Source organism: Anomaloglossus baeobatrachus, chromosome 3 (genome assembly GCF_048569485.1).
Source record: "Anomaloglossus baeobatrachus isolate aAnoBae1 chromosome 3, aAnoBae1.hap1, whole genome shotgun sequence".
Taxonomy (NCBI): Eukaryota; Metazoa; Chordata; class Amphibia; order Anura; family Aromobatidae; genus Anomaloglossus; species Anomaloglossus baeobatrachus.
In genome coordinates, this window is record NC_134355.1 from 472,396,549 (window position 1) to 472,417,616 (window position 21,068).

A 21,068-nucleotide genomic window follows, 5' to 3' on the forward strand; every position below is an offset into this window, starting at 1 on the left:
TACCTGTATAAATTCTCACCGACGGGTTCATGCAGCTGCTTTTGAATACCCTATTAAATCGATGGCTAGACCATATATAAAAAGCTTTTCTCCCCCCCATGCACCTTTTGTGCCTCCCCTATTTCCTCATAGACTGTAAGCTTACAAGCAGGGCCCTCACTCCTCCTGGTATCTTAATTTTGTTATTTCTCTGACGCCTCATTGGGGGACACAGGACCATGGACCATGGGTGTTATGCTGACTATCCATAGGAGGACATTAAGTAGATGCAAAAGCATAGCTCCTGCTCTGCAGTATACACCCCCCCGGCCGGGCCAGGCAACCTCAGTTTTAGCTTACTGTCTATAGGAGGCACATCTCTGCAGACTACTGCAGCAAGAATTTTTTGTTTTTAGAGGGCGACGGTTCCTTCGGGGACCGATTTCCCAAAACCATCAACAGGCGGGAACGCGGAGTGTTGCCTCTCCGTACCACCTCATGCGACGCTGGATCCTGGGCTGTTACTCACTGGACGACAGGTCTCATGGCACTGATTTTCCAGAGCCCAGAGCAGATGAAAACTTCCTCAGCCCCTCTTGCAGGCTCCGAGTTGATATTCGCTCCGCACCAGCGTGACCAGACTGCCATCTCCACAGGAGTTGAGGTGAAATCATTCCGATTTTTCCAGAGCAGATGAAAAACTTCCTCAGTCCTCTTGCAGGCTCTGAGTTGATATTCGCTCCGCACCAGCGTGACCAGACTGCCATCTCCACAGGAGCTGAGGTGAGATAATTCCGATTTTTCCAGAGCCCCAGAGCATTCCTCAGTCCCTCTGGCAGGCTCTGAGTTGATACACATTCTGTGACCAGGCACAGCAGGCGTCAGAATCTGCACACTGGCTCCCTGACAGGAAACTGGAGCAAAGGTCACACTGACTGGACGCACATGGGCTGTGATTTGGCTCCCTGACAGGAAACTGGAGCAAAGGTCACACTGACTGGATGCACATGGGCTGTGATTGCAGACACCTGCAAAGCATTCCACCTGTGGCAGGGGGAGGGGACAACTCCATGGACTAAGTGCACCGGCAGCTGCGGTACACTTATAGAGGTTTTTCTGTCCACCATTGTTGTACAGGGCTGGAGGGGGGAAGGGAAGTCCCTTCCCACCATTTTTTTTATTTATTATATTTTCTCATGCCTTCTTGTCAGAGCTAAGCCCTGCCCCCTACGATACTCGATAAGCCACACTCCCTCACGAAAGTGCGCGTAACCCTCCCCACACAGGATCTGCAGAGCATTGCTGCAGAGCATTGCTCCCTCTTGTTGTGATCAGAGCCTGTGGGCATCTCTCAGAGCTGGCTTCCTCCTTCCCACAGGAACTGTGACGCAGGAGGGGGAAAGGGTCATCAAGGTTCTGGATGAGTTATAGCCTCACTTACATATTAACTCTGCAGAGCATTGCTCCCTCATTACAATCAGAGTTTGTGGCTCATCAGCCAGGGGCTGCAGTCACATGTTTTATGCCCTGCACAACTACAGCAACAACTATAAGACTATTAATGTATCCTGCCACGCTGAGCTACTAGGGGATGATAGCTCCTCTTCCTTCTGTGAGTCCGGTGCCTTTGTTGCTCCCTCCCACCCTCCCGCCACCACCGCAGCAACCACTGCCAGCCCAGAGCCTACGGCTCCCAGTCCCCCAGAATGGGTACAGTTCCCAGAACCTGGTGCTGGCTATGCAACTTCGTCCTACACCCCTCAGGGCCCCTGGACAGAACGCAGCCTAATGACACCTCTATAGAGGGTCCTTCTGATAAGAATCAGCCCTCTGCTTCACCGGTTGCAGATCAGAAAAAGGGCATGACCCCCATGGGTCTCCCTCTGGGGTTCACAGATGGGGTTCTCCCACATGTTCCACGGTCTCTGAGGAGCCGGAGGAAGGAAAATGATGTTTGTACCGGGATGATTCCTTGGTTTCAACCTCCCCGAGCGATCAAGCTGCGATGGACTCCCTTATTGCAGCAATCTACCAAAACTCTGCATGTGGAAGATCTCCCATCCACTACTACTGACCCTGCGGTCTCCTTTAAAAGGGTGAAGAAACTTAAAAAAAAAAAAAAAAAAAAAAAAAAAAAAAAAAAAAAAGAGCTTTTTGACGCCGCTTCGGTATCCATAAACACATGGAGTCCCGGTACCCCTTTGGCTTAGCTGTGTCTAAGGGCTGGGCCGATCCAGCCTCGGTGGACCCTCACCCGGCTTCTGCCTGCCTGAAGGACCCTCCTGTCTTTTACTTGATGGATCCTCCTTCAAGGACCCAACAGACAGACAAGTGGAGCAGCTCGATCGCTCTGCCTCGAGGCCGCGGGTCCCTCTCCCCTTCCGTGTGGGTCGCACAGGCACCAGGACTACCAGTTTTCCTCAGACCCTCACAGATGTAACTGTTCACATTGCTGCGGCGGCAGAGTACCTCATGCAGGCCTCCCTCGGCGCTGCTACCTGCGCAGTTATTGCCGCTTCAAAATACCATAGCCATCTGTAAGGCCCTCTGGTTCCGATAATGGAGAGTGGACTCGGTCTCTAAGAAGCCTCTCACAGTACTCCTTTCCAGACCGATGGTTTGCCGATCATCTGGACAGGCTCTTTTTTTTTTTGTCTGACGCCACGGGAGGAAAAGAGTACCTCTCTCCCCCAACTCTTGCCCAGGATGTTTTTTTACTAGACACGCAGAGCCCGACCTTCTCAGCCCTCCCAGAGTCCACCTCGTCCTGGCAGTCTAGACAAAGACCAAGAAGTCTCGTCCTTCTCCATCTGGGCCGCCGCCTCAGACCACAAATGGGTGTGATACCTTGTGTCTTCCGGTTACCACATTGAATTCTGGACCCGATCCCCTGGTCAGTCTTTTCTCTCAAACCACCCCAAAGGCTCCAAAACACCATGAGGCCTTCTCCTCAGCAATCCACTCCCTCCAAACGGCGGGGGTGATGGTACCTGTTCCGGACGACGAGAAGTTCAAGGCTATACCTATCGTGGTCGCCAAAGAAAGACGGGTCAGTTCGTCCCATCCTGGACCTCTAACACCTGAGCAAACATGTGCACGTAAGGAGATTCAGAATGGACTTCCTAGGGTCCATTATTACCTTTTATGATCGAAGGAGAATTCCTTGCTTCCCTAGCTATCAGGGACGCGTACCTGCACATACCCATTGCTCCAGCTCACCAAACTTTCTCCGCTTCGCGGTTCAGGACTTCTTATTTTCGTTTGTGACCCTACCCTCGGCTCTGCCACAGCACCAAGGGTCTTAACTAAGGTCATGGCGGCCGCCATGAGTGCCCTTCACGCCAGGAGAGTGGCTGTTCTGCCTTGCTTGGATGACCTCCTCATCAAGGGCTCAACCAGCGTGCAGATCTCTGTGGGCACCCTATCCCACTCAGGGCGGCTTCTGACTCCAGTCAAATCATCCCCGGTCGCGTCAAAATCCATCACCTCCCTGGGCATGTCCCTGGACACTCTTCGGGGCTTGATATTTCTCCCTCAAGTCAAGGCGCCCGCTCTACAACAAGCGGTACACTGCCCTTTACGTACTCCTGTCACTTCATACGATTCAGTATGAGAGTGCTAGGTACGACAGCGGCGGCTATAGAGGCAGTGCTGCTCGCTTAGCCACACCACCGCCCACTGCAGCTTGCGCTTCTAGCTGCCTGGGACAAGAGCCCCTTTTCCTTGGACGAACTTTTGACCTGACACCTTCAGTCAGGTATGCGCTTTGCTGGTGGCTTCAGTCCTCTTCCATATCGAGAAGCAGTTTTTCTCCCCCAAGTGGACTGGCTACTCCTGACCACGGATGTCAGCCTCTTAGTCTGGGGAGCAGCGTACTGGCTCCACACTGCTTCGGGACGTTGGACACCCCAGGAGTCTTCCCTTCCCAGAAATCATCCTGAAAATCAGCGCAATCTTCTCGCGCTCAGGTCATTCCCCTTTTATGCTAGCAGGTCGTTTGATTCAGGTCCAATTGGACAATGCAACAGCTGTGGCCTATGTCAAGGGAGGTACCAGCAGCAAGACAGCTTATCTCGAGGTCCTCAGGATCCTCACCTGGACCGAATCGACGGGGGTCTGTGTTTTCAACGTTACACATACCGGGAGTAGAAAACTGGGTGGCGGACCTTCTAAGTCGCCAAGGCCTGGCCGCCGGAGAGTGGTTTCTCCACCCAGAAGTGTTCCCACACATCTGCATTCACTGGAGTACACCAGACGTGGAATTAATAGTGCTCTACAAATAATAAATAATAATCTAATGGCCTCAAAGTTGAACGCAAAGGTACCCGCGTTCCTAGCCAGGTCACGTGACCCACAGTCCATTGGCACGGATGCTCTAGTCTCCTGAAGTCGTTTCCGTCCAACTTACATGTTTTTCGCCTCTGCCCCTGCTGCCGCGAGTAATCAGGAAGATCAAGGCAGAAGGAGTCCCAGTGATACTAATAGCACCGGACTAGCCCAGGTGCGCCTGGTATGCTGAATTAGTACAATTGCTCATGGCGCCTCGTAAGCATCCTAGACTTGCTGACCAAAGGGCCCATTTCCCATCAGAACTCCAGAGCCCTGAAGCGGACTGCCTGGCTATTGAGACCTGGACTTTAAAAAGAGGGAGATTCTCTCCTGCGGTCATCTCCACCTTGTACAGTGCCCGAAAGCCGGCCTTCATCCCATATTTACCACCGTACGTGGAAAACTTTCCTTTTCCAGTGCAGGGAATCTAATGTCCAACCTATGCCTCTGGCGATCCCCAGAATTCTTGATTCTCTTTTTTTTTTTTTTTTTCTTTTGCAGTCAGGTTGCAAAAGGGGTTGGCCCTCAGCTCCCTTAAGGGGCAGGTTTAATCTCTCTCAATATTCTATCAATACCGCCTAGCTTGCAATTCGCAAGTCAAGACTTTCCTCAAGGGTGTTTCCCATCTAGTTTCCCTGTATAAATGGTCGCTGGACCCATGAGACCTCAATCTCGTTTTGGACGGTATCCAGAGGTCCCCTTTTGAACCTCTTAAGGAATCTTCTCTTGCTCTTCTCTCCTGGAAGGTAACATTCTTAGTGACGATTACGTCCATCAGACAAGTTTCGGAACTGGCATCACTCTCTTGCCGCGAACCCTTTCTGATCTTTCATCAGGACAAGGTGGTTCTACGCCCCTTTCTGGATTTTCTTCCGATGGTTATTTCCCCGTTTCATATGAACGAGGACATTGTTCTGACTTCCTTTTTGTCCACACCCAGTCCATGGGGTGGAAAGGTTTCTCCATTCGCTAGATCTTGTGAGGGCTCTCAGATATTACGTACCCAGGACAGCCCCTTTAGGAACATAGACTCCTTGTTCGTCATTCCTGAAAGGCCTAAGAAAGGACAGGCAGCTTCATAGGAAACGCTGGCTCGCTGGATTCGCTCTGTGATCCAGGAAGTCTACCGCTTGCAACTTAAGCCCATTCCTAGTGGGCTGCGGACTTATGCCACGCAAGCAGTTGGCGTCCCTTGGGCCATTAGGCATCAGTCTTCAGTGGAACAGAGGTGTAAGGCTGCGACCTGGTCTTGCCTTCATACTCTTTCAAAGCATTACTGAATCCATACCCAGGCTGAGGCGAGCCTAGGTAGGAAAATTCTGCAAACGATAGTGGAGTACCTATCTCAGTAGGCGCTGCTGGCTATCTGGGACTGGTTCCTAGTCCTTGGGTTGCGTTGTTTATTGTTTACCCACCCATGGACTGCTTTAGGACGTCCCATGGTCCGGTGTCCCCCAATGAGGAGTCAGAGAAAAACGGATTTTTGTGTACTCACCGTAAAAATCGTTTTCTCTTAGCCATCATTGGGGGACACAGCACCCACCCTGTTGCCCTGTTGGGCCTTGGTTCTCTCAGTACCTTATTTGGTTCTGACACTTTTTTTCTCATGTTCCTCTGTTGAGAAGTTTTTACTGTTTTTTTCTCCTACTGCTTGTGTACTAAAACTGAGGTTGCCTGGCCCGGCCAGGTTGTGTATACTGCAGAGGAGGAGCTATGCTTTTGCATCTACTTAGTGTCCTCCTATGGATAGGCAGCATAACACCCATGGTCCATGGTCCTGTGTCCCCCAATGATGGCTAAGAGAAAATGATTTTACGGTGAGTACACAAAAATCCGTTTTTTGTATGGTCTCATTGTCTGTACATGTCCCCTTTTAATTGTAAAGCGCTGCGGAATATGTTGGCGCTATAGAAATAAAAATTATTATAACCTCACGCATAAGCTTCAACAGTTTATTTTGTTCCTATAGCAACCACTGACAGTTGCTATTAATAACCTATAGCTCCCACCTCCATTTTGGCGGCAGGATTTTAGAGACTAACTGTAAAGTACGGGGTTACATTTTTCTGTCAAAACATAGTCTATGACGTTCCCAGGGTCACATGAGGCATCTGAATCATGAAGCAAAATTTCGTGATTGTAAATGCAACGGTGCGGATTCCTTTAGCGGACATACATACATACATACATACACTCAGCTTTATATATTAGACTAGCTGTAATGCCCGGGATAGTAACTGTCTCTCTCCTAGTCTCTTTTTGTGTGTCGCTGTCTGTCTGTCTCTTTACTTGTCCGTTTCTATCTCTCTGTCTGTATTTGCATCAGTCTGTCTCAATCTCTGTATCTGTCTGTCTCTTTGCCCGGTCTGTCTCTTTGCCCTTTGTCTCTGTCTCTCTCTATCCGTCTCACCACCGATATCTTTTTACCTCACACATAAGCTCGTTATACGAACAGTTTATTTCGTTCGTATAGCAACCACTGACAGTTGCTATTTATAGCCTGCAACTCCCAGCTCCATTCAGTTTAATGGCTGACGGATTTTTGTAGAGTAACTGGAAAGCACGGGGTTAAATTTTCCCGCCCAAACATAGTCTATGACGTTCCCTGAGTCCCAAGGGGCGTCTGTGCAAAATTTCGTGATTGTAAATGCGACGGTGCGGATTCCTTTAGCGGACATACATACACTGAGCTTTATATATTTGATTTACAATATTATAGTAGTTCAAGGCAGTTTTTTTATGATGACAGGTTCTCCCTAAGGATTTGTTCCAGGGCTGTGGAGTCGGTGTCCATTTTGATGGAGTCGGAATAAAATGGACCGACTCCTAAAATATCCGTATTTTTTGGATTATAAGATGCACTTTTCCTCCCAAAAATTTGGGAGGAAAATGAGGAGTGCGCCTTATCCGAATGCTGTTTAGCAAGGATGGTGGAGAGGGGTCACAGGAGCAATGCCAAGGGCACTGTGCTGGAGCTGTGCTGTGGCTGCAGGCTGAGGGCGCTTTGCTGTGCAGGGGCTGCAGGCGCTGTGCTGGAGCTGTGGGTGATGTGCTGGGGCGCAGGCCAAGGACGCTGTGCTGGAACTATGGGCGCCATCCTGAAAATTTCAGCGGTGCTGATTTCAAAATAATGGTGCCCAGAATCGGCGTGTGCGCAGATAGAGCTCTTGGCTCAAGATCTCATCTGTGCACGCACCACCTCCGGGCGCCATTTTCCTTAAGTCCGCTGCTGTAAGATCAATGGTCCAGAAGTGGCACATGCACAGATGAGATCTTGAGCCAAGAGCTCCACCTGCGCACGCACCGACTCTGTGAGCAATTATTTGAAGTCTGCATCACTGACATTTTCAGAATAGCGCCCACAGCCCGAGCACAGCACAGCTCCCTCGGCTCGCAGTCCCAGCACAGCTCCCGCAGCATCTCGCTATTCCACCACTGCCCCGACTACTGTGACCTTGCTCCACCACCTTTTCTTGGTAAAACCCCACCAGATTGTAAGACGAAACCCTTTTTTTTTTCCTTTAGATTTGGGGTGCGTATTATAATCCAGTGTGTCTTATAAACCGAAAAATATGGTAATAATTCTTGTGTATAGTAGTTCAATGCAGTATGTGCTAAATATTTTTTTAAAAGAATTTGGAAAAGTTATGCAATGTCCTATAAATGTCTGTTCTGTTCCTGATTGAAGGATCTAGGTTTTTAGTGGAGATAAATCGGTGCTGCACTTTGTACATGATAAGTAGTGAAGCTCCTCCTCTACAGATAAAGGATAAAAACACCCAGGGAAGGAAGAAACGCCTATAGTCATCTCAGAACTGCTAGAGACTTTAGAGCAGTGGTTCCCAAACTCCAGTCCTCACGACCCCCAACAGGTCATGTTTTCAGGGAGATTACAAAAGGATTCTGAGTAGCAATGTAGTGCCCAGTGTCAGAAAGCTGGGTTTGAGTCTTAGGTTATGGGTCTTCGAGCAGGACAATGACCCAAACATACTTTAAGAAGCACCAAGAAATGGATGGAAACAAAGTACTGGAGAGTTCTGAAGTGGCCAGCAATGAGTGCGGATCTAAATCACATTGAACATCTGTGGAGAGGTCTATAAAATGGCATTTGGGAGAAGGTGCCCTTCAAATATGAGAGACCTGGAGCAGTTTGCAAAAGAAGAGTGGTCCAAAAATCCAGTTGAGAGGTGCTAGAAGCTTGTTGATGGTTATAGGAAGCGATTGACTGCAGTTAAAAATAATAAAGAATTTTCTGGGAGAAATACGTCATTTTCCAAAATATCCTTAAGCCACTTTGTAACCAGGTTTGGCAATATGCTTGTCACTGTCCATTTGGAAGATCCATTTCCGCCCAAGATTTAAGTTCCTGGCTGATGAATTGAGATGTTGCTTCAGTATTGCCACATAATCTTCTTTCCTCATGATGCCATCTATTTTGTGAAGTCCTTCCTGCAGCAAAATAACCCAACGATATGATGCAACAATCCCTGTGTTTCACAGTTGGGATGGCTTCAAGAGCTTCTTTCCCCAAATGCAACGATGGTCATTGTGGCCAAATAGTTAATTTTCATTTCATCAGACCAAAGGAATCTCTCCAAAAATTAAGGTTTTTGTTCCTGTGTGCATGTGCAAGCATTAATCTGGCTTTTTATGGGTTTTTTTGGGAGTGATGGCTCTTCCTGGCGTAGTGGCCTTTCAGCCCATGTTGATACAGTACTCATTTCACTGTGGATAATGACACAATCTTACCAGCTTTCGCCAGCATCTTCACAAGGTCTTTTGCGTTTGTTCTTGGGTTGATATGAATATGTCTGACCAAAGCACGTTCATTTCTATTACAAAAAAACAGTCTCCTTCCTGAGTTGTATGAAGGCTGGACTTTCCCATGCTGTTTGTACTTGCGTATAATTGTTTGTACAGATGAATGAGGCACTTCCAGGTACAAGGAAATTGCACCCAAGGATGAACCAGACTTGCGCAAGTCCACAATATATACGTATACACATACATACACACAAGCCTAATGTTTGCAACCTTTTTAACGCTCTAATGTTGAAACTGTAGGCTAGATCAGACCATGAACTACTTGGCAGATGTGTGAAAGAGAAGTTACAAGTGTCTCAAACCCTCAACCTCATCTCTACTGTGCGACTAAACTTTTTCTGTCCGAGAGGTTTTCTAAGAGATAACTAGTCATTGTTAGTTGGAATTGCAATATTAAAAAGAAACAGACAGAAGTTTTATGTATTTAGGCAGTAACTTTAATATTGAACCATTCATCAGTTTGCTCAAAAAAAATGCTAAATAGATTTAAAAAAAAACAAAACAAACAAACAAACAAACACCTGCTGTAAAGTTACTTTAAATATAAAAAAAATGCAGTGTCTAACAAATCTTGTGTATTGATCCGGATGCCTGTTCTGTAAATCACATTGCCAGAAACTGCACTTATGAAGGAGTCTTGGTGAAAGGGGAAGCTCCATGGGAGGATTATAAAATAGGTTATTGCTTGGAAACAGATGCGGTGTGCAAATGCTCGATACCCAGATTTCTATTGAGTAGAACGTCTACAGGAGGCTGTTAGCTACAAAAGAAGTCCATTGGTTTCCTGAGTGCGCTAAAGCTATTTAAGAAAAGGGCACAAGACAGGGCAGTAACCTGAAAAAGACTAAGGGCATTTTCTTTCTACACACTGTTTTCCTCCTTCTTCATATTCCTGTTTAGAAATCCACATCTGTTGGAATGTACCCTGCAAGAAAGACCACAGAGAAGACGTACTGTCACATTATTTATATCAGCAGTTAGCCTTGCCTATGCACCGAATTTTCCAGAAATGAGGTTCATGGCAACCAAGTCTAACACTCCACATACATAACAGCTATGGCTTTGTACATCACAATTTGGTGGTGTTTACATGGGCAAATCTACTGGTTGCAATGCTTTGCTTTACAATTTATGGACAAATCTTTTGACCATCAATTGTAAAGCAAAACAAACATTTACAATGGGTCTATTAATCAATTCTTAGCCCGTACAATGTATAAATGTGTTATATAGGCCAATTTTCCCCAGACACACTCCTATAGGAAAAAAGTGATGAACACTGAGTCATCTATTGTTACTACATGAAAGCAGTGTAACTGGGTAAGAAGGGGCCCAATGGTCAGGCACCAATTTTATAAAATCAGGGGAAAAAAAAAATAGTCTCTGAACGGCACAGGTCAGGAACAAATTAGCGAGGCTGACGTCTCAGTATAACCCACTTCACTACTATAGTACCAGCAATAACGCTGCCATTCATCTACATGCTCACTTACCAGAGAGGCAAGGATGGAGCCACCAATCCAAGAACTAAACCTTCGTTCTACTGTTGTGTTATTCGCTATCAGCTTTAACCTCATGCTCTGAAAAGACAAATAAATTACGTTATAAAGAGAAAACATTTAAGGCATCATTCAGACATTGGTTTTTCCACATACATGTTCTATCCATGGTTTGCACGGACCGTACATATCCCATTATAGTCTACGTTCACGTTGGTGGGGTTCCGTTCTACAGACAGTGTATACAAGCAAACATTACAGAGAGTTCTCCATTTCACTGGCATTATGGACTACATACGGATGCAATGCATGTGCTACCATAGTTAACATGGTAATGTATAGAGCAGTCATGGCGAACCTATGGCACGCGTTGCAGACTGGGCACGCAGAGCCCTTTGTCGGCACGCGTGCGGTTGCCTCACTCAGCCACTTTGAACTGCTGGGGCGATCGCGCTAGTAGTTCAAAGTTGTGTTGGAGCGGAGGAGACATTTCCCCTCACTCTGACACTCCTCCTCACCTAGGCCACAGACCTGTTGCCTAGGAGATGACGGGAGCATCAGTAAGCGGCGCCGGTGTAATGACATATTGGAAATTGAGGACCCAGCGGCGTGCAGCAGTGGAGCAGGTGTTGGAAGGTGAGGTTTTTTTTTTAAACTGTGTGCGGCTGTGCCAAAGTGGGGGAGGACCGTGGCAGCATGGGGGAAAACATGGCAGCATGGGGGAAAAACATGCCAGGATGTCGGTACATAGACATGTGCCAGGATGGGGGAGACATGTGCCAGGATGGGACCATGATGGGGACAAATACAACCCCTGGCAAAAATTATGGACTCACCTGGCTCTGAGAATGTTCATTCAGTTGTTACTTTTGTTTAAAAAAAGCAGATCACAGACATGCCACAAAACTCAAGTCATTTCAAATGGCAAACTTATGGCTTTAAGAAGCACTAAAAAAAGATCATGAGAACATAATGTGCTAGCCAGTAACGGTTACTTTTCAAGACCAAACAGGGGGAAAAATTATGGAATCACCCTGTAAATTTTTATTCCCAAAACTAACACCTGCATCAAATAAGATCTGCTCGTTAGTCTGCATCTAAACAGGAGTGATTACACCTTGGAGAGCTGTTGCACCAAGTGGACTGACATAAATCATGGCTTCAACACGAGAGATGTCAATTATAACAAAAGAGAGGATTATCAAACTTTTAAAAGAGGGTAAATCATCACGCAATGTTGCAAAACATATTGGTTTTTCACAGTCAGCTGTCTAAAATCTGGACCAAATACAAACATGAGAAGGTTGTTAAAGGCGAACATACTGGTAGACCAAGGAATGCATCAAAGCGTAAAGACAAGAAACTTAGGCTGCTTTCACACATCAGTTTTTGCCATCAGGCACAATCCGGCAAAAACATGAAAAAACGGATCCCGCGTCTGTTGCCGTGGATCCGTTTTTTCCCCCATAGACTTTCATTAGCGCCGGATGGCCTTGTGTTTCACCCGTTTTTTGCCGGATCCGGCAAAATGTACTTGTCCGGCGGCCGGATGAAACGTTGAAGTGAACGTTTTTGTGTCCGGCAAATAAAACGGATCGCGCCGTACAGCATGTTTTATAATGGAAGCCTATGGATGCTGGATCTGGCGTAATGTGGCAAAAAAACGGATCCGGCCGCCGGATCTGTTTTTTTTTTTTTAACTGAGCATGCTCAGTATCACACCAGATCTGTCAAAAAACTGAAGGAACTGATGGAAAAAAAAAAAAAATATGATGCAACTGATCAGTTTTGCCGCCAGATCTGTCGCATCAGTTTTTTCGCCGGATCGTGCCTAATGCAAAAAAAAAAAAAAACTGATGTGTGAAAGCAGCCTTAAAGCAATATATCTCCAAAACAGGGAATGCACAACAAAACAAATGAGGAACGATTGAGGAGAAACTGTCAATGTCTGTGCCGAACTGCAAGAAACCGCCTAAAGGAAATGGGATTTACATACAGAAAAGCTAAACAATAAAAAGATGACTGCCTGAAGAGAACATGTAAATTTCCACAGTCATTGATGATATGGGGCTGCATGTCTGGTAAAGGCACTGGGGAGATGGCTATCATTACATCTTCAATAAATGTCCAAGTTTACATTGAAATTTTGGACACTTTTCTTATCCCATCAATAGAAAGGATGTTTGGAGATGATGAGATCATTTATCAAGATGATAATGCATCCTGCCATCGAGCAAAAACTGTGACAAAATTCCTCGAAAGAAGACACATAAGGTCAATGTCATGGCCTGCAAACAGTCCAGATCTGAATCAAATTGAAAATCTTTGGTGGAAGTTGAAGAAAATGGTCCATGACAAGGCTCCAACCTGCAAAGCTGATCTGGCAACAGCAATCAGAGAAAGTAGGAGCCAGAGTACTGTTTGTCACTCATTAAGTCCATCACTCAGAGATTGCAAGCTGTTATAAAAGCCAGAGGTGGTGCAACAAAATACTAGTGATGTATTGGAGTGTTCTTTTGTTTGTTTGTTTTTCATGATTCCATAATTTTTGCCCCCGTTTGGTCTTTAAGAGTAACCGTTACTAGCTAGCACACTATGTTTTCATGATTTTTTTCAGTGTTTCTTAAAGCCAGAAAGTTGCCATTTGAAATGACTTTAGTTTTGTGCCATGTCTGTGATCTGCTTTTTTTAAACAAAAGTAAACAACTGAATGAACATCCTCAGAGCCAGGTGATTCCATAATTTTTGCCAGGGGTTGTATACCAGAATATACGAATTATATATCAGGATGGGAGACATGTTTACCAGAAAGTGGCCCAAGAAGGGGGACATAACTACACAATGAAAGGGGGAGGGGAGCAACTCGTACATCTCTATGGGATTTCAAGATGTTCAGACTTTGAAATGTAGATGTGGATTACAGGGTGAAATCTGATTGCATTCCAGGCTAAAATCTCGGTCTGTCTAATATGCTGCAGTTTTTATCCAACTGCTGTGTCTGGAAAGGGGAGTGGGAGAGGCTCAGCTTCAATGTGTGGTAAGCATTCATGAGCGTGATGCCCCCTGCTGAAGAGAAGAGAAAACTGCAAAGGGAAGGTTAAAATCAATTATTTACATAATAGGATTAGTTGGCACTTCAGAAAAAAAAAATTGGGTTTAGGGCTATAGTTTGGGCACTCGGCCTGTGAAAAGGTTCGCCATGACTGGTATAGAAAGAGCTTTGTCATGTGAAAATCACTGAAGAAACACGGATTATAAAAACTGCCACACATCAAACAATGATAAAACTCGGATTCAAAACACCAATGACTTTTTTTTATGTATGTGAACAAACAGAGATGTCTGAATAAACTGATAAAGTGTAAATTGAGAGGGGAAAAAAAAAAAAAAAAAAACCACACCACACAGGATCTTGGCCCAGCGGTTACATCTGTAGCCCATACCTTATTACCTGTAGCTTTCCCACAGCCTCTGATTAGTGTTGTGGTGCAACACACATGATGCATTGAGGGAGGGAGAGAGGAGTCTACTAATCATAAAAGGTGCCAGGGATGCCAAACGTAGTAGGTTCGCAGGGCTCTGGTCTGGCAGCCAAAGACTACTGAGACGTGGCCATTTGGTGTTCCGAAATCTTTCTGCTCAACTCGAAGTGTATATAAACACACACACACACACACACCTCTAGCAAAAATTAAGAGACCACTGCACAGTTAAAAAGAAAAAAAAAAAAAAAATAATCAGCTTCTCTACATGTCGATTCCAGTGTCAGTTGAATTCCAACCAGAGTACACCTCATTCTACTGGCCAGGAGTGGCATAAGGTCACCCAAATGCAATGTGAAAGATTGGTGGAAACAAATGCCAAGACGCATGAAAGCTGTGATTAAAAATCATGGTTATTCCACAAAATATTGATTTCAAAACTCTTCCTGAGTATTGTTATTTCTAAATGATTAGGAACTTGCTTCCTTTGCATTATTTGAGGTCTGAAAGCAATGCATTATTTCTTATTTTCAGAAAATAAATACAAAATGTATTGCTTATATATATATATACACATATACACACACACACATATATACATACAAACAAACATACATACACACACACATATACATACATACACATTGTTTTGCAAATTTCCAAAAAGAGAAAATTCATAAAAAAAAAGAGCATTTTGTTACTTACCGTAAATTCTTTTTCTTATAGTTCCGTATTGGGAGACCCAGACCATGGGTGTTTAGCTTCTGCCTCCGGAGGACACACAAAGTACTACACTTAAAAGTGTAGCTCCTCCCTCTGAGCTTATACACCCCCTGGTAGCCAGTCCTAGCCAGTTTAGTGCAAAAGCTGAAGGAAAATAGCCACCCACAAGTAGAACCGAGTAAGAACCGGAACAACCGGAGACTCTGTCCACGACAACAGCCGGTGATAACACACGGAACAAGAAAATTGCCAACAGGCAACAGGGAGGGAGCTGGGTCTCCCAATACGGAACTATAAGAAAAAGAATTTACGGTAAGCAAACAAAATTCTCTTTTTCTTTATCGTTCCTATGGGAGACCCAGACCATGGGACGTTCCAAAGCTGTCCCTGGGTGGGAATAAACAGAAAAAACTAAGAAGTAGACGGAGCCTAACTTCACAAGTGGGCGACAGCCGCCTGAAGGATGCGTCTGCCCAAGCTCGCATCTGCCGAAGTATGAGCATGCACTTGGTAGTGCTTCGAAAAGGTATGCAGGCTAGTCCAAGTGGCAGCCTGACAGACTTGTTGAGCCGTAGCCTGGTGCCTAAAAGCCCAAGAGGCATCAACAGCTCTGGTCGAGTGTGCTTTGATCCCCGGCGGGGGAGGCACCCGAGTACTCTGGTAGGCGTCCGAAATGGTCGATCTAATCCAACGGGCCAAGGTCGGCTTAGAAGCAGAGAGACCCTTGCGCCGCCCTGTGGTTAGCACAAAAAGAGAGGTGCACCGCCTAAGCGCAGCGGTGCGAGACACAGATCCGGAGAGCACGCACCAGATCTAGAGGATGCAGCGCTTTCTCAAAGCAATGAACAGGGGCCGGACAGAAGGAAGGCAAGGAAATATCCTGGTTAAGGTGGAAGGGCGAGACCACCTTAGGAAGAAAGTCCGGGGTCGGACGGAGAACTACCTTGTCTTGGTGAAAAACCAAAAAAGGTGACTCCGAGAAGAGCGCAGCCAAATCAGAGACTCTCCTGAGAGAAGTTATGGCAACTAGAAAGGCCACCTTTTGAGAAAGACGATACAAAGAAACCTCCCTAAGGGGCTCGAAAGGGGGTTTCTGCAATACCGTGAGGACCAAGTTAAGGTCCCAGGGATCCAAGGGCCGCCGATAAGGCGGAATGATGTGAGACGCACCTTGCATGAAGGACCTGAGCCAGCCGGGCGAGACGCCGCTGGAACAGAACTGACAGAGCTGAGACTTGTCCCTTGAGAGAGTTGAGGGACAGTCCTAGCTGCAGACCGGACTGTAAAGAAGGGAATTTTGTTTACTTACCGTAAATTCCTTTTCTTCTAGCTCCTATTGGGAGACCCAGACAATTGGGTGTATAGCTTCTGCCTCCGGAGGCCACACAAAGTATTACACTTAAAAAGTGTAACCCCTCCCCTCTGCCTATACACCCTCCCGTGGATCACGGGCTCCTCAGTTTTGGTGCAAAAGCAGGAAGGAGAAAACTTATAAATTGGTCTAGGGTAAATGCAATCCGAAGGATGTTCGGAGAACTGAAAACCATGAACCAAAAGAACAATTCAACATGAACAACATGTGTACACAAAAGAACAACCAGCCCGAAGGGTACAGGGGCGGGTGCTGGGTCTCCCAATAGGAGCTAGAAGAAAAGGAATTTACGGTAAGTAAACAAAATTCCCTTCTTTGTCGCTCCATTGGGAGACCCAGACAATTGGGACGTCCAAGAGCAGTCCCTGGGTGGGTAAAAGAATACCTCAATAAAAAAAGAGCTGAAAAACGGCCCCCTCTTACAGGTGGGCAACCGCCGCCTGAAGGACTCGCCTACCTAGACTGGCGTCTGCCGAAGCATAGGTATGCACCTGATAGTGTTTCGTGAAAGTGTGCAGACTCGACCACGTAGCTGCCTGACACACCTGCTGAGCCGTAGCCCGGTGCCGCAATGCCCAGGACGCACCCACGGCTCTGGTAGAATGGGCTTTCAGCCCTGAAGGAAGCGGAAGCCCAGAAGAACGGTAGGCTTCGAGAATCGGTTCCTTGATCCACCGAGCCAAGGTTGACTTGGAAGCCTGCGAGCCCTTACGCTGGCCAGCGACAAGGACAAAGAGCGCATCTGAACGACGCAGGGGTGCCGTGCGAGACACGTAGAGCCGGAGTGCTCTCACAAGATCCAAAGAGTGCAAATCCTTTTCACACTGGTGAATTGGAATAGGGCAAAATGAAGGCAAGGAGATATCCTGATTGAGATGAAAAGGGGATACCACCTTAGGGAGAAATTCCGGGACCAGACGCAGAACCACCTTATCCTGGTGAAACACCAGGAAGGGGGCTTTGCATGACAGCGCTGCTAGCTAAGACACTCTCCAAAGTGATGTGACTGCCACTAGGAAGGCCACCTTCTGCGAAAGACGTGCTAGAGAGACATCCCGCAGCGGCTCGACAGGTGGTTTCTGAAGAGCAGTTAGCACCCTGCTAAGATCCCAGGGTTCCAACGGACGCTTGTAAGGTGGGACTATGTGGCAAACTCCCTGCAGGAACGTGCGGACCTGCGGAAGCCTGGCTAGACGCTTTTGAAAAAACACGGAGAGCGCCGATACTTGGCCCTTGAGAGAGCTGAGTGACAAACCCTTGTCCATTCCGGATTGAAGGAATGAAAGAAAAAGTGGGTAAGGCAAACGGCCATGGAGGAAAAAACAGTTATTAGCGCACCAGGATAGGAAGATTTGCCAAGACCTATAATAGATCTTGGCGGACGTAGGCTTCCTGGCCTGTCTCATGGTGGCAATGACCTCCTGAGATAACCCTGAAGACGCTAGGAGCCAGGACTCAATGGCCACACAGTCAGGTTGAGGGCCACAGAATTCAGATGGAAAAACGGGCCTTGTGACAGCAAGTCTGGGCGGTCTGGAAGCGCCCACGGTTGACCCACCGTGAGATGCCACAGATCCGGGTACCACGACCGCCTCGGCCAGTCTGGAGCGACGAGAATGGCGCGACGGCAATCCGACCTGATCTTGCGTAACACTCTGGGCAGCATCGCCAGAGGAGGAAACACATAAGGCAGTCGAAACTGCGACCAATCCTGAACGCGTCCGCCGCCAGAGCTCTGTGATCCTGAGACCGTGCCATGAATGCCGGGACTTTGTTGTTGTGCCGTGACGCCATGAGATCGACGTCCGGCGTTCCCCAGCGGCGACAGATCTCTCGAAACACGTCTGGGTGCAGAGACCATTCCCCCGCGTCCATGCCCTGACGACTGAGAAAATGTGCTTCCCAGTTTTCTACGCCCGGGATGTGAACTGCAGAGATGGTGGAGGCTGTGGCCTCCATCCACTGCAGAATCCGTCGGACTTCCTGGAAGGCTTGACGACTGCGAGTGCCGCCTTGGTGGTTGATGTATGCGACGGCAGTGGCGTTGTCCGACTGGATACGGATCTGCCTGCCCTCCAGCCACCGATGAAAAGCCAATAGGGCTAGATACACTGCCCTGATCTCCAGAATATTGATCTGAAGGGATGACTCTATCGGAGTCCAGGTTCCCTGAGCCCTGTGGTGGAGAAAAAACGCTCCCCAACCTGACAGGCTCGCGTCCGTGGTGACCACAGCCCAGGTTGGGGGTAGGAAGGATTTTCCCTGCGCCAGAGAATTGGGAAGGAGCCACCACTGAAGTGACGTCTTGGTTGCAAGGGAAAGAGACTTTCCTGTCGAGGGAAGCCGTACTCCTGTCCCATTTGCGGAGAATGTCCCATTGGAGTGGCCGAAGATGGAATTGCGCGAACGGGACTGCCTCTATAGCTGCCACCATCTTCCCCAGGAAGTGCATGAGGCGCCTTAAGGGGTGCGACGGACTCCGAAGAAGGGATTGCACCCCTGCCTGCAGAGAAAGCTGTTTGTCGCTCGGAAGCTTGACTAACGCTTGCTGGGTATGAAACTCCATCCCAAGGTACGTCAGTGATTGGGTCGGTGTCAACTTAGATTTCGGGAAGTTAATGATCCACCCGAACCGCTGGAGAGTCGCCAGAGCGACAGATAGGCTTTGTTGACACGCCACCCAAGACGGGGCCCTGACTAGGAGATCGTCCAAGTAGGGAATCACCGAGTGGCCCTGAGAATGCAGGACCGCCACAACGGATGCCATGACTTTGGTGAAAACCCGTGGGGCTGTCGCCAAGCCGAAAGGCAATGCCACGAACTGGAGGTGTTCGTCCCCGATGACGAAACGGAGGAAACGTTGATGCTCGGGCGCGATCGGTACATGGGGATAAGCATCCTTGATGTCGATCTATGCTAGGAAGTCTCCTTGTGACATCGAGGCGATGACCGAGCGGAGAGATTCCATCCGGAACCGTCTGGTTCTCACATGTCTGTTGAGTAGCTTGAGGTCCAGAACGGGACGGAATGAACCGTCCTTTTTTGGCACCACGAACAAGTTGGAGTAAAATCCGCGACCACGTTCCTGAAGGGGAACGGGGATCACAACTCCTTCCATCTTTAGAGCGGCCACTGCCTGAAAAAGTGCGTCGGCCTGAGCGGGGGGCGGAGAGGTTCTGAAGAAACGAGCCGTAGGACGAGAGCTGAACTCTATCCTGTAACCATGAGACAGAATATCTCTCACCCATCGGTCTTGAACATGTGGCCACCAGGCGTCGCCAAAGCGGGAGAGCCTGCCACCGACCGAGGATGCGGCCAGGGGAGGCAGAGAATCATGAGGAAGCCGTCTTGGAGGCAGTGCCTCCTGCGGCCTTTTGTGGGCGAGAGTTGGATCGCCACGCATAGGAGTTCCTCTGGCCTTTCTCCGGCCTGTTGGACAAAGAGGATTGGGACTTGGCGGAGGGACGAAAGGACTGAAATCTCGGTTGAATTTTTCTCTGTTGAGGTCTCTTGGCCTGGGGTAAGGAGGAATCCTTTACTTTGGATTCCTTAATAATCTCATCCAATCGTTCGCCAAACAAACGGTCGCCAGAAAACGGCAAACCGGTTAAGAACCTCTTGGAAGCCGAGTCTGCCTTCCCTTCGCGCAGCCACATGGCCCTGCGGACTGCCACAGAGTTAGCGGATGCTACAGCCGAACGGCTAGCCGAGTCCAGGACGGCGTTCATGGCGTAGGACGAAAAGGCTGACGCCTGAGAGGTCAAAGACGCAACTTGCGGAGCAGAATTACGTGTGACAGCATTAATCTCAGTAAGACAAGCCGAGATAGCTTGGAGTGCCCACACGGCTGCAAAGGCCGGGGCAAAAGACGCGCCTGTGGCCTCATAGATGGACTTCACCAGGAGCTCTGTCTGTCAGTGGCATCCTTTAGGGATGAGCCATCTGCAACCGACACCACGGATCTAGCCGCCAATCTGGAGACTGGAGGATCCACCTTGGGACAGTGAGCCCAACCTTTAACGACTTCAGATGGGAAGGGGTAACGCGTGTCAGTGAGGCGTTTAGCAAAGCGCTTGTCCGGGACCGCTCTGGGCTTCTGGACAGCATCCCTGAAGTTAGAGTGATCAAAAAACGTATTGAGTGTACGTTTGGGGAACCGAAACTGGTGTTTCTCCTGCTGAGACGCCGACTCCTCTACAGGAGGGGGGGGGGGGGAGAGAGATCCAACACCTGGTTGATGGACGAGATAAGATCATTTACTAAGGCGTCCCCCTCAGGTGTATCAAGGTTAAGGGCGACGTCAGGGTCAGAGCCCTGAGCTGCGATGTCCGCCTCGTCCTCCAGAGAGTCCTCAAGCTGGGATCCCGAGCAGCGAGAGGAAGTCGGGGAAGAGTCCCAGCAAGCCCGCTTAGCCGGTCTAGGACTGCGGTCCGGGCAGGAGTCCTCCGCCTGAGACCGAGGGGCCAACCTGGGAGCGCGCTGCGGCGCGGACCGAGAGGGGCCTGGAGGCGACGAGCTAACAGGGGCCGGGGCCTGTGAAAGGTCCGGTCTGGACTGCAATGCCTCTAGCAGCTTAGAAGACCATTTGTCCATAGAATGTGCAATGGATTGAGAAAGTGAGTCAGAGTTTCTCAGCAAAAGAGGCAAACTCTGTCCCTGCAGCCTGGTCAGGGGAAGCAGGGGGGTCTACATGAGCCGAGGGGCCCACCAGTGTCCGAGGCTCCGGCTGAGCAAGCGAAACAGGGGCCGAGCATTGCTCACAGTGAGGGTAGGTGGAACACGCAGGTAACATAGCCCCACAAGAGGTACAGGCCGCAAAAAAACCCTGTGCCTTAGCAGCTTTGCTCCTTGTGGACGACA

General features: G+C 48.3%; 1 protein-coding gene across 1 annotated transcript in view; it reads right to left on the reverse strand.

Moving 5' to 3' along the window:
- Positions 1 to 9,546: 9,546 nt before the first annotated feature.
- The window catches only part of LOC142296680 (actin-like protein 6A), a 102,535-nt gene continuing 91,013 nt past the window's right edge, over positions 9,547 to 21,068 (reverse strand). The window contains exons 13-14 of the mRNA XM_075340598.1: positions 10,626 to 10,712; positions 9,547 to 10,057 (exon numbers count right to left, since the gene is read on the reverse strand). Of these exons, the coding sequence (XP_075196713.1) occupies positions 9,977 to 10,057; positions 10,626 to 10,712 (168 nt within the window). The 3' untranslated portion in view covers positions 9,547 to 9,976. The remainder of the gene's footprint in view (positions 10,058 to 10,625; positions 10,713 to 21,068) is intronic.